The 13287-nt window shown below is 39.2% G+C and overlaps 1 protein-coding gene across 1 annotated transcript; it reads left to right on the forward strand.

The window, feature by feature from the left end:
* The first annotated feature begins 1195 nt into the window (after positions 1 to 1195).
* On the forward strand, positions 1196 to 7939 carry LOC119646147 (peroxisomal membrane protein PEX14). Its single transcript, XM_038046504.1, has 4 exons — positions 1196 to 1465; positions 1543 to 1851; positions 7343 to 7566; positions 7635 to 7939. The coding sequence occupies exons 1-4, from the start codon at positions 1391 to 1393 to the stop codon at positions 7810 to 7812; spliced, it is 786 nt and encodes a 261-aa protein (XP_037902432.1). The 5' UTR covers positions 1196 to 1390; the 3' UTR covers positions 7813 to 7939.
* Positions 7940 to 13287: the final 5348 nt, after the last annotated feature.

Raw genomic sequence — 13287 nt, forward strand, 5'->3', positions numbered from 1 at the left:
GACCATTCTTCTCTTTCGGTGAATACGACAGTGTATGTCTTTTCAACGACGAATCTGGAAACCGTATGATCGGTCGGCATCAGGGCTACCGGATGTTTTTCAAGGAATTTCCAGATAGACGCATGCCCGTTGGATTGGCCGCCTTTCCACGCCCCAATGGTATCGAGCCTATATGCGTCGTTGGCCGCTTTCCGTTTCACCTCCAAGTGAATGGGGGGTAAATTTAGGAATAGCTTCAAGTGCCGCAGTCGGCGTAGTACTAATTGCTCCAGTAATACTTAGGCTAACCAAGTCTCTGAATCTGCGTTAGCAGCTTCCTGCTGTTAGCAAAGTTCAGTCTTGGCCACCAGACGATGCATGCATACATCAAAATGGGTTTTATTATGGATGTATACATCCAGTATATCCGTTTAGGTGAAAGTCCCCAGGTCTTGATATAGTAACCAGCCAGCTTAGATTAGAAGTTTATATGTGCGCAAATAGAAAGAGTGCGAATGAGCGGTCAGGCTTATGACTAGTTGATTTTGTTCGCATTTGCATTAAAATCAGATTGACAATGGTATATATATATAGGCAGGATTAATTTCCGCCAACAGCGGCATCTGTTTTTTTTCAAAATCTGGAAATGTAGTCAGCTCAATATAGCACATCAAATTGAAGTTGTTCAATGGCAGTTGTCCAACGTACCTGCAGTAGACCGGGAGGCAAAAATTGTAATGGATAGATCACTCATTAAGAAAGGGCAACAAATCCATTGCGAGTTAAGCTTTACAATGGGATGCACTACCCCAGGATGATGGGGAGGCATTACATGTAGCTTCATGGTAGAAAACAGTGAAGGAAATGTGCAAGCTAATTATTTCGTCCGAAATATTCTGATTAGCAACAAGGTTGCCTTATCCATTGCGCCTAGTGCAAGGCTTTAATTCTTTACAGCTTGGTGTAATCATTTCACTGCAGCAAGCTTAAGCAAACTTTTTGTGTTTTTTATTCTTTCAATATACGGTATCTCATTTTATTTATTGAATCTGTTTGCTATATAGAAAACTATAATATGATAAACCGCATCAAGATTGGAAAAAAATATTCTTTTGAAAAACGGACACTATAGTGGAGATTCATATAACAATTCCAAATTCGGAAATTTGTGCGAAATGGTTGTGAAGCACTGTTTCTGGCAACATGACAGCTGTGCTACTGCATAAGTCAAAGCACGTCAAGTTGGTGTCAACTTCCAGCAATCTTTGACCGAACTGATAAAAACCGCCGCAGGGTTTACTTAGCAAATATTTGTTAGAAAAGATTTCACTTTGCACTGAACAATAGGTTTCAGTGCTGACGTCGTTTCTACTTACATCTTAACAAAATTCAGGTGAATATAGGAATCGACATGTCAAATACGGACACGGGCGATACAACCGGCGGATCTCCTGCATCGCTTCAAGTGCCTCCACGAGAGGCTCTAGTGAGTAACCCCTTCAACTCCAACGCAGACGGAGGACTAAATTGGATGGATCGATCTGATTTGCTTTTCTCCTGCAGATTGCTACAGCTGTGAACTTCCTTCAAAATGCAAATGTTGTCCGAAGTCCCCTACAACAAAAGCAAAAGTTCCTTCGGTCCAAAGGTCTTACGGAGGAAGAGATCCAGATAGCCTGCGAACGTGCTGGGGTCTTTTCAACAGATCCGAACAGTACTGTAATCAATATGGGCATCACCACTTCAGCAGGTAGTGGCCAAGGATATCGGATAGCCGACCAGCGACCTACGACCCTGATGAAAATTAAGGATGCACTCAGTTCCATAGCCCTCGTCAGTGGCCTGGCATATGCCGTTTATTTGTTCTATAAGGTATGTGGAAATATGCCATTCTTAGAAGAAGCTCTAGCGTCGCATAATTATTTGCATCTGGGATGACAAACACCTAGATGTCATCCAAAGTTTATAGATCGACAGTTGCCCAAAGTGCAAATGCTTTCTGGTCTGGGATCTGGTTTAACATTTTAAATGAAATCATTTTCCCGTCACCCAGGGCGCTGGGCCTTATCTGTGACGATCTTCCAAATGTAAGGTTATTGCACTATTTTTTTTTGAAAGCATTATCAGTACAAGGTTATTACGCATTTGATGAGAAAATGTTTCTTACCTAATCTCAGAAGTTTAGTCTGCGAACTTGATTCAAAAGTTGAATATAATCATTTTGACTAAGCCAGTATTGTAGGTCCAACAGTCATATCACTCTGAATGATTTGCGTGGCTGCCATAACAGATAATGCTACCTTCTACCGTTCTACTTTTACAAAAACATTATTTTGTTCGTAATCGCATGGCGCACGGAAGTGAGTGCCAAGAATTTTTATAATAGAATGTTTTCATTGATTTGTATTTACGTTTGCCGTTTTTTTCCATTTCACCAACGTGGATACTTGAGCTGAAACATTTAATTTTTTGAGAAATATTCCTAAATTCATAAGATTGAAAACTGTTTGCAGACTGTAAACGTCGTGTTTAGAGAGAGCGTTAGCTCATTCATAATGCTATAAGCCTAACGGATCCCTATCCCCTACATTTCTATTACTACAACTTTACTCAGAGTTCAACATAGGCCGCGTAATTGTTAATGGTTGAAACCTTTGCCGTGTAGTTTTGTACTGTGTAATCCAAAAGCTCAGGAATACCTGGGATATTATTCTATGCAACGATTGAATAAATATCATTAGGACGGCAATATTTGCATTCTTAGTAATCGTAATTGTGAATTGTAACTTTCTAATTAAACAGCATTGGGCCATGATTTCTACTTTTAAGTGATACTGATAATCTGCGGTATCTTGGAGTGCAAGGAATTCATGCTAAAAGCAAAATTTGAGCTACAATGACATAATAATAGCAGAGTTAAAGTATTGTGCTTCTACAACCCAAAAGTACCCAATTTGAATTTGGCATTGTTAAAGTCTAGTTGAAACTTCAAAGCGAACTGTTGAGCTGTCTACTATTAAACTGTACTTCTAGCAGGAAATTAGGAGAAGAGATTATTAATGAATAGATAGCGGGATGTATTTTACCAAAATTTAACGCAGGGGCATCCTCATATTTTTGACAGATTTTTCGGTTTTCCATTTCGTAACAAAAGTCACAGTTAAAACTTGTTTTGTAAAGAAGACCGGGATCTGCCCTTTGATACTCCACATGACTATACTCAGAAAAGAATATTTCGCACCTTTTCTTGGTTTTTAAACTCCACAAATCGTGACATTTAATATATGCTTTATATGCATTGAAAATATTCTTATTAATAGGTTTAGCCTTAGTTTTTGGGAAGACAAGTAGACGTAAACCAAATTAAGATTCCGCTGTTCTGTTACATTCATTGTAAGAGCCTGTAAGAGCAATGTTTCTCAAGAAATGAAAGTAGAGAATGATTATTAAAATCTCGCGTGCGAGTACTTGTCCACTACTCCGGAAAAACAGTGTTCTGGAGAATTAGAGATCCCGGGTAATTATTAAATGAAATCAAAAGGACTTGTAACAGTTCAGTCCCAATTGTGTGGTTGGCTCGTTTGTATCGATCGCTACGTCTTATTCGTAATTCGTAAGTTGATCGGGTTAAAATCGATAAGTCCTCATATCATCATTTAACACAACACACATCAACACATGACCGTTCCGGTCAGTTTTTACGTTGTTTTGAGTTAGACGTTTAGCTTGTGAGTTAAAATGACCATACCATCGAGAACGTGTTCTTATTTCAAACGTGATCATAGCAAATGATACCGCTGATCTAGCACAACATCCTTATGCGAGGTGACGCGCATTGTGACAGCACAACAATTGGAAATATAGATGGCGTCTCGTTGAACTTCTTTTTCTTCAGCCTTTGTCCCGTTCACAAGCGGGGTCGGCTCGTCGTGATCGGCTTCGCCATTTGGCTCTATCGAATGCCTGATCTGGGTGCAATCTCGAGGCTTTCAAATCCCCATCCAGTCTGGTTGAAAGACGCTAGTTAATTCGCTACTTCTCTTAATAACCCATCGAGCCGTCGAAAACGGCGGTTTACATTTAATTGGAGGGTGTGGTACGTAGGACGATAATTCGATATTTGGTTGAGCTGCTCTAGGTTAGGTTTGCTGTGAGACGCTGGGAAAATATCAACTATGTGGGACAGTGTTGACATGATGGTCGTTGACACGACAATCCAATTGGATCTGGGCGTTGAAGTGTGTAAGAGCAGTTCATTCAAGACTATAACGGTACACTGCAGGTCTGCGTTGTACTGTAGGGACCAATAAGGTCAGCATTGCGCTCGCTCGTGATTCAGGTACAACCTCACAGTTGAATCGATTGGGCGGTAAATACTGGCTGCTCCGCGTGCCTATGTCCACGATAAGAATGAAGAGAAGTGGCGAGAGGACACTTCCTTGGTGAAAAATTATGGAGACGCAGAGCGATTTTGATTATTTCTTTTCAAACTCTTCTTTATCCCAGTAGAGGTGCTTGTTGTGCAGTGCACATCATTTGCGTTTATGTTGCATACGATTATACGCCCTTAGATAGACAGTGTAAAGAGGGCGATGTTTCTCCCGGTGTTGCATGTGCAGCCGTGCCGAGTATTATATCAGTAGTGCCATGGTTCTTAAAAAACCTGTCTAGGCTTGCGGTGATTTCAACAATGACTCGACTGAGTTTATCAAGAATGCGCTAAAAAACCTTCATGACATGTAATAATAACCGAATATAATTTGAATATTCCGCTTGGCTGCCTTTCTTTTTCCATATTGCAATGAGCTAACATGTTGAGTCCCAGCTCTTTGCGCAGTACTCCCCAGCTTCATTCCTTTGATTTCCTATTCAAGTTTTGTGGCGCTAACAGATAAAAATAATCCAATGTCGGCAGTGTTTGCAGAATTAGTGGATGAGCAAATTCTTTCTCACGTATCTGCTCGAGGTATTCTCAGTCATTTGTCTCTCACGTTTCCCTCGTCGATAATTTGCGCTTTACGAGCTCATCTACCATACCTAATTTGGGGTTATGGTTCCCTTCCTTTCCCAGTTAATATGCCGCAAATTTCAGAGCTGGAGAGTGTAAAAAATTCCAATTTCTGAGAATATCAAAAATCCATCTAAACCCATTCAACCTAAAAAGTAACTATTTGATGTGCTTTTTGGTCAAAAGATGTAATTTACTTCTGTGAGGATGTTGAAGAAAAGGCGGTTATTGTAAATTTTGAATGGCTCCTGTCTTAATGTCTGTAATCTTGGCGGGTGCCATGCCACTTTCACATTGTACTAATCGATGCCTCACAAAGCATTTTTCAGAGAAAATGTTTAAACTCTAGTTCTGGGTGTCGGGTGAGTTTGGGATGCACTCGAATACTTAATAAAAAGTTTGCATAGCTGTGACATGGAAATAACACTATAACATTTTGAGGTTAGCCTGTCAGCGTTTGGTTGCATTGGCAAGTTTAAAGAACATTGCACAAAGTTTTAACGAGAAAAAACCGGAAAAATTGATTACTACCATCTGCTTGAGCGCCATTTCTCACTTTATTCTCAACTTTCTTAATTTTCTCCCAAGTACTTTAGTTATTTTAATCACATATGCTAAAAAAGGGTTCAGCGTTTACTCATTATTGTAAATGTTAGAAAATTTCAACAGTTCGGGAGACTATTTATTTTTCTATCCGTTATCAGTTCTGATAATCATAAATAATTTTTGAAACAACCATGAACCCGGATTGAGCATCGTTACCGAAGAATGAGTCTACTGTGCGTCGGTAGTAATAATGCTATCCAAATGTAAGAATTGCTTCACGCCTTCAACATCATTTTCATCAGAAGAGGAAATGCCAGACCCCTCAAACTAAGGATCCAAGTTATGCTATTCCAATGCTTAACCATTTCCACTATTAGTGAAATCCCTCAGTATTCATAATAATCCAGTCAAATAATTTGTAATAATTAGTGGATGCAACTTCCGGTCTTGATGACTAACATTGACCAGAAAAGGTAGTTTATTCGTAGCTTAATCAAACATCTTTTTATTTGCTTTTCATAGCTTTACCGGAAAACTACAGAACTAATATACTCGATACAGAAGCAGACGTTTATCTTGACCTGCTTCCATCGGAGAAATAGACCTTCAGTTCTGAGCTTATCCTTTTTGGCCATAAACATTATCTATCTTCTATACTAAATTCAAAGCAAATATTTGGATACAAATGCCATATCTGAAATCGACAGCTCCCGGATAGCAGGCTTTTTTATCTGCACGAGTGCTCCACAATCTATTCTATCGCTAACATCCTAGATGATAACAAGTTTTAACTTCATTCTAATATTATCTTATTTCGATCGTTATACTATACATCAGTTAAGCTTTGATTAATATTTTGATGGTGGTAGCATAGGAAAAAAATTTGTAAAAGCAAGATACTAATTTTTTATTCATTTCAATTCTCAAAATTTCGTCTTTTCTGAATAAAAAAAAAATTAGAAACGAAAACTGGCCGTTTTACCGAAAGATATTAGCTTCCCCAGATTTCCCTTTCTTCCCAAATTCAGAAAATTGGACTTTACAGATGAAAAAATCTGTTTGTTGCTCGTAGCATAGCAACCTATTTTAACTTTTCACGGACTGTATCGCCCCTAATACTACGGCTTTTGTAGAGATAAATTACCAATATTAAATATAGCAAATATTGTCAAACAAATTAAAATTAAAAATGTCTGGATGAATCAAATGGTAAGAGCGCTGGGCGCGTGCAGAGGAAGGTCGCGGTTCAAATCTCACTGGTGGCAGACGGGATTTGTTATCGTGGCTGGATGTCGGATACCAGTCGACTCAGCTGTGAATGAGTACCTGAGTCAAAGAAGGGTAATAATCTCGAGCGAGCGCAATACTGACCACATTGCCTCCTACCGTGCATTGTGGTGTACCATTACGGCCTGTGTACTCTAACGCACTTCAAGGCCCTGATCAAGTATTGATTATTATTAAATTAAAATTTAGATAATGTTAGCCTACAATTATAGCATATATAGCTAAATAAAAAAAGAAATTTTTAAGACCCTTTAATGGGTGCGAATGATTTCGTTTAGTTCAATTGCGAAGTACTAATCGTAGAGAATAAGCGGCGATTGCAGATGAAAAGACTACGATAATCAATGTGCAACTCGAAGACATTTGCTTTCTCTATTGAACAGAATCATGAGAAACCGGCCGGCGAACACAACCAATCGATTAAAGGGCATCATAACCGTAGACCTTTCCCTCCAAGGGATCATTATAAACTCATAACATGACGTAAATAGATACATTCAGACTTAATAATTTCTTTTCCAGAAATTTATAGAACCGTTCCTATTTGGCAAAAAGAAGCGGAAGACTGTGGAAGAATGCATTGAGAAAATGGAGTCGAAAGTAGAAAATCAAATAAAGGATTTAAACCAAGAAGTCTTACGAATCCGTGAAGAACTTGCTCGCAGTAGCCATCAAGATTTCATAACTCAAGAAATTGGTAGTTTTAAAAGTGATTTAGAAGCTATTAAAGGTTTACTATTGAATAGGTATAGTAATTCTTGAAAATGTTGTAACTGGTGCCGAAATAATAATATATACGTTCTTGACATTCCAGGAAACAATTTGCTAATCCACTTCCGATGGTTCCACCTTCAATTCCTGCATGGCAACTGACATCTCAACGGCATAGTGAAACAGAACCAGACAAAAATGATGACGCAGGCTCCGGATCTGGGTCTTCGGAAACTGAAGTCGTAACTAAAAATAGTGATAGTAGTCTAGAAATAATGTAAACCTAATACCAAAAATGTATAACTTTATCTAAAAAGATGGCAAGTGGCATATTTTAAGTCTTTCAAATGATCGAATCAGTCCGGTTGTTCATTAAGTGGTTAAATTGAGTACAGATTTATAAACATATATTTTAGCGTTTTTATTTTGCAACAAGAATGGCAAGTCAACAATGATGTCAATTGGCCTAACATATGATGTAATAATTTGAAAGTGGGCTCGAAATAGAAAAACTGCCTTAATTACTTTGAATTACATTAAAATATTTTCCATTACGGAGAAAGTAGTAACATTCCACTTCTATATTTCCGTTGTAACGAAAATTACCCGAAACCAGTTTCTCCGCCCACTTCTGTATGCCTTTGGGTCATTTCCCATTATCTTCGATATTCGACCCATCTTAACTAGTGAGTTCTTATCAGCCTAGATAAGATATACCGTTGGAGACAGATTCTAATTTCAGACGTGATTTCATAAATTAATTCAATCTGTTCAGCTGAACAACATTAATAAAATTTGTCTAGATGATAGTAAACAGAAAGAGAACACCTTACTATCGCCAACGTCTTGTTCTTCCGTGTAAGTGCAATATCTTTGCAATAAAGTGTAGACACTTTTTCTAGCACATTCGACACTGGCGTCGTAAAGCCTCAAATTCATCATTCGGTAAATCTGTTCTGCGAGTTTGTTAGCACCTTTAAAATAATCCACGATCCCAATTAAAGGATTTTTTTCGGTATAGCACTTCGAGTAGTAAGCTGAATTTCAGCTACGTAAAAATGATAACCTAGCAAGGAAAAATCATTCTTTGTTTATTCATAATTTTGATGAAGATGATTTTTAATTAATTCGTGATAATGAGCGAAGCAAAATAGTTGATTGCCAAGGAATTGTACCTTATAAAAAAATTACATGACGAAAGAAAGTGCATAACGAAAATTGCTGAGGTTGTGTTGCGGAGTAGATGTCCGGTGCTTAACTTTATTTGAGATCCTGTAAGTTACGGCAAGAATAGGTCAAGAGAACGGCCAAGAACTGTATGCTCTCTATCCGAGCTGACAATTATTCGAGTAATATCTAACTATACACTGACCGTATGATAAATCGCGGCCAAGGCGGGCATTCATACTAAGCCTAGTAATGCTCGAAACTATATCGCACCAGCCAAACATCTCAAAAGCTGTGAATGGACTCATGGCGCTAGAGAACAACTATATGCTTTTTTACGTGGAAATAGTAATTTCACTTGTCCAATTAACATATCCGTTGAAAAAACATACAAATGGAATACTCATTTATTAACTATAGTGATTTAAAAATCGAATTATCACAAGGCGGAAAAGAAAATGATAACACAGCTGGCTGACACTTCACGAGACGTCACTGAGCAGGTAGTTCCAATCTTAGCTACGTGGAAGCATACAGTTTAGTGATTGTTGCTTCCGACTTTTTAAGTAATCATTAATTTAACTTTTATTATTTGTAAAATTGAAAATATGATTGCAGCCATCGGTTGAGAGAGATATTCGCGTCCACATTACAACACTATTTCGGGGAAGTTGTACTTGTCGGAAGTGCTACAGCTCATAGCTGAAACGTTATGGGGTTGCACCGATCGTGGAAAAGTTGCGAGAGAAGCGTCTTCGATGGTATGGTCACGCAATTCGTGCAAACGAGAATTCACTTGCAAAGATTGGTCTGAACATCGAAGTCGATGGTAAACGACCAAAAGGCAGACCTAAGCAACGGTGGCTTGATACGCTGGATGGGGATTTGAAAGCCTCGAGATTGCACCCAGATCAGGCATCCGATAGAGCCAAATGGCGAAGCCGATCACGACGAACCGACCCCGCTTGTGAACGGGACAAAGGCTGAAGAAAAAGAAGAAGAAAAGTTAAATTAATGCAAATCGTATCGTATATCGACGTATTATTACATAATTGATTTGCAGGTCCAAGCGTAAAAATAATAGAGACAATGCAGTGGGGAGGGTGCAGTTAATGTTCAAGGTGCACAAAAAACTTTCCCTTTACCTAGGTAGCCATAAAACGTTTCTGGAAGATTCGCAGGCCGCAAAAAAATGCGGCCGGTTGAATATTTTGCGGGATCTCTTCTGTGATATAATTTTGTGGTAAGTTCATTTATCTCGCAAAATGCTTGCCAAGATATGCTTCCTAAAGCAATTTGACAATTCGACTGAAAAATGAATAACGATGACAAAAATTCGAATGTAGTCATATATTATTAATTAACATTGGAGTTTTAGTTTATAAAATGTTAGCTCACATTGAAATGCTCCTCACAATATAAACCTGACTGCAAAGAAACCGGATTTCGGCTTTCAGCGGGGTTTTTCTGGAGTAATTTGTTCAGTAAGGCAAGGAACAATATCCTTCCTTCCGTCCTTATCCTCGTCATGTAATATGCCGTGGACTTTTCACTGCGTTTGAATTTGGTTGAAATTTAAAATCGTGACGATATAAAAAACAGTTTTTTTCACAAACTATCTTTGAAGATTTTTGTTAGATTGCAATGTAGGAATGATTTCAATCATTGCTGCGAAAACCATTTCTTACAGAAGAGCACAAAGTGTTAAGAATGGCCTTTACTGAAAGCCATTTCCGTTGGGAGAAAAAATTCTAACATTTAACTTCAATCACGCCCGTCCCAATGATTTCAGTTATTATTTATTATATTTGGTCTAAAGAAAAAAAAACAAAAATATCCCGAAAGAAACAGGAAGTGTAATGTTTTGGATTGCTATACAATACTACGGACAGTAAACAAATCGATTTTTAACTGGAAAATGAACAGTTCCCGATAGGTGGAAATGCTTCATGGGAAGTTTAACGATAATTTGGCAAAAATTGCGAGCCAATCATTTATTTTTCAGCAAAGTAACGCTCCAATACACATTGCAAGGTTGTTAAGCATTACTTCTAGCAGCAATAAAGTTTTCAAAAGTAAATATTATCCAAAATTGTTGGGGTCATTTTGTCCGAATCCTTTACGGTAAATCGCAATAATTTCAAAACGCAAAGGACTTAGAAACGGCCTCTGCATGAGGCCAGATTGGAGAAAATATTTTGGGAAATTGAATGAAAGTTTACTAAAATGGAAGATAGAAATGGTAAGGAAAGGATACTCAAAAAATACTGAAAATGCTAAACAACTGTTTCACTGTTTAAATTCCATTCTAGAATGATAAAAACATATTTTGTTATCTATTTTACCTACTTGAAATTCAACTTTTTTTAATTACTCGATGTACTACGCCGGAAAACATCAGCTAACAGAAAAATATGGAGGGGTGTCATAATCTCAGATACATACACGGCTTCTGGGGATCATTAAGATTTTGTGTAGAACAAAACCTTAGAAAAGTCGGTTCACTATCTGTCTGTCACACGCGCTTTTCTTAGAAACGGCTGCACCAATTGACACGAAATTTGGTAGAAAAGTCGGAACTGAAAAATCCTTCATGCCGATGCCTGCTTAAATAAGGTTAATAACACTATATCAATATTTTTTTACAAATTGACTACAACCCCCCTTATGTTCACATGCTAGAATCATAAAATTTTGTACTAATGGATATAAAGCATGAAACTACCAAGTTTGAAACATGGGAAATCGCGTTATTACTAGAAAAGTTATAATAAGTTAAAGTTGACGTTTTGGCGCATATTACTGCTATCTAAAACTTTGAATGTCATTAGTCATTATCATACCAAAGTAAATAGTCTAACATAATATACGCATATACGTTACGAGCTAGGTACAAGTGGGACCAATTTTCACTCGAATATTCTTATACCTTCTTTATACCGAAAGCGCCAAGCTTCCGGTTTTCTACTTGTTTTATTATTTTAAGATTTCTTCAAAAATAGGGAATGCACACTTCGATGATATAACGCAGACAGGTATTGATGAAAGCTTGGAGCTTTCTATGTTGCCGTTGGGAGAAACCACGCTTCCTAGATACAGAAATTGATCGACGCCTTCGATGCTCTGCCCATTAATGCAGATAGGCAGAGGGCGATGACCCGCCAGACAGATATCTTTATTTTTGTTGGTGTTTATCTTCAATTCCAACTCTACTTGCCTCACTTTCCAAATCCACAGCCATTTAGTGGAGGTCCATGACCAGAGAGAGAGCAAGAAGATGTCATCAGCGTAGTCGAAGTGCTTGAGAAAAGATGTCGGTCGTCCAATGAATTCCTCTACATTTTCCGGATAAGGGAGCATTAAGTAGAAGTAGAAATAAAATCGGTGCCAGCATGCTACCCAGACGGACTTCGCCCTGGACCACAAAATGCTTCGAGGTTTTACCTTTGGTGCAGCACGTGACATTTTGCTGCATCATATATCGCTCTAATAATAGCAATTTTTTTTGGGAGTAAGGCAGGTGAATGCGTTTACGCACAGAGTATTGGACTCCCGCAACAGCATGCTGTCGGACTACCAACTAAACACTTCCCTATCATCAGAGAACTAGCCTGGAACCGTTTGACACATTACTTCGGGCTAGCCCTCCCGCTCTCCCAGCTTTGGGAGCCTTCAAGTCAGGGAATTCCTTTCACCAACGGGAGGGGAGGAGAGGAAAGGAGATGTTGTTAGTTCAAGGAACCCCTTACCGTCCGATCCCTCTGCCGGTCGAGTTCAATCTTCTTCGCAATAAGAAGAACCCTAACATAATGCGCAATACGATTTCAGCTGCCAGTGCTCTTCAGCATTTCTCTGATAATGTTGTCTGGAGAGAGCAACCCTGTGTCTACATAAAGCTGCTGACGAAAGCCGTCCCACCTCCCGCAAGAGAAAAAAATGAAGTCAGCGTCATCCGCCACTCCATTACAGAACACACAATCAGGAGATCGCGCCTTCCCGATACTGTGCAGGTAAGAGCGAAAACCTCTATGCCCACTTAGAAGTTGTGTAAGGAAGTAATCAATCTCACCGTGAGTTCTGTTCAACCACAGCTCTAGTTTGTCGATGAGCCGCGCCATCCATCTGCCCCTTGGCTCATTTTGCGAAGGAAGTTGCCACTCGGTAAGAGTGCGTTGACGTTTTTCACGGGCAACCACCTCTTTTAAGTTTTCGCCCTTACGGCGGTAGATAGCTTTGCGCTCCTTGGCAAGGAGGCCAACGGGGATCACTCCCGCGATCACCAGTCACAACCGGTTCGGAGACGGTGCGATAAGCAGACGCCACTCGCAAAGCTCCCCGCCTCTGCACTTGAGCAAGGCATTTACGATGCACCTCCTTGTCGAGGGCATCAGCCCATACCTCCGCACCATAGAGCAGAATCGACTGCGTTGCTCCCATAAGGAGACGTCTCCTAGTTGATATAGGGCCACCGAAATTCGCCATTAGCCGACTCAAGGCCGCGACTCCAGCTGCAGCCCTATCCGCTGATGCTTTCATTTGCTCGAAGAAGTTCATCTTCGAATCGAGCATTAAACCAAGGTATTTCACCT

The sequence above is a fragment of the Hermetia illucens genome, chromosome 1 (assembly GCF_905115235.1).
Source record: "Hermetia illucens chromosome 1, iHerIll2.2.curated.20191125, whole genome shotgun sequence".
NCBI classification, from domain to species: domain Eukaryota; kingdom Metazoa; phylum Arthropoda; class Insecta; order Diptera; family Stratiomyidae; genus Hermetia; species Hermetia illucens.

Coding starts and splice junctions, on each gene's coding strand:
- LOC119646147 (XM_038046504.1), top strand. CDS start 1,391: ATGTCAAATACGGACACGGGCGATACAACCGGCGGATCTCCTGCATCG. Junction 1,852..7,342: donor CCGTTTATTTGTTCTATAAG/GTATGTGGAAAT, acceptor TTTCTTTTCCAG/AAATTTATAGAACCGTTCCT. Junction 7,567..7,634: donor AAAGGTTTACTATTGAATAG/GTATAGTAATTC, acceptor TTGACATTCCAG/GAAACAATTTGCTAATCCAC.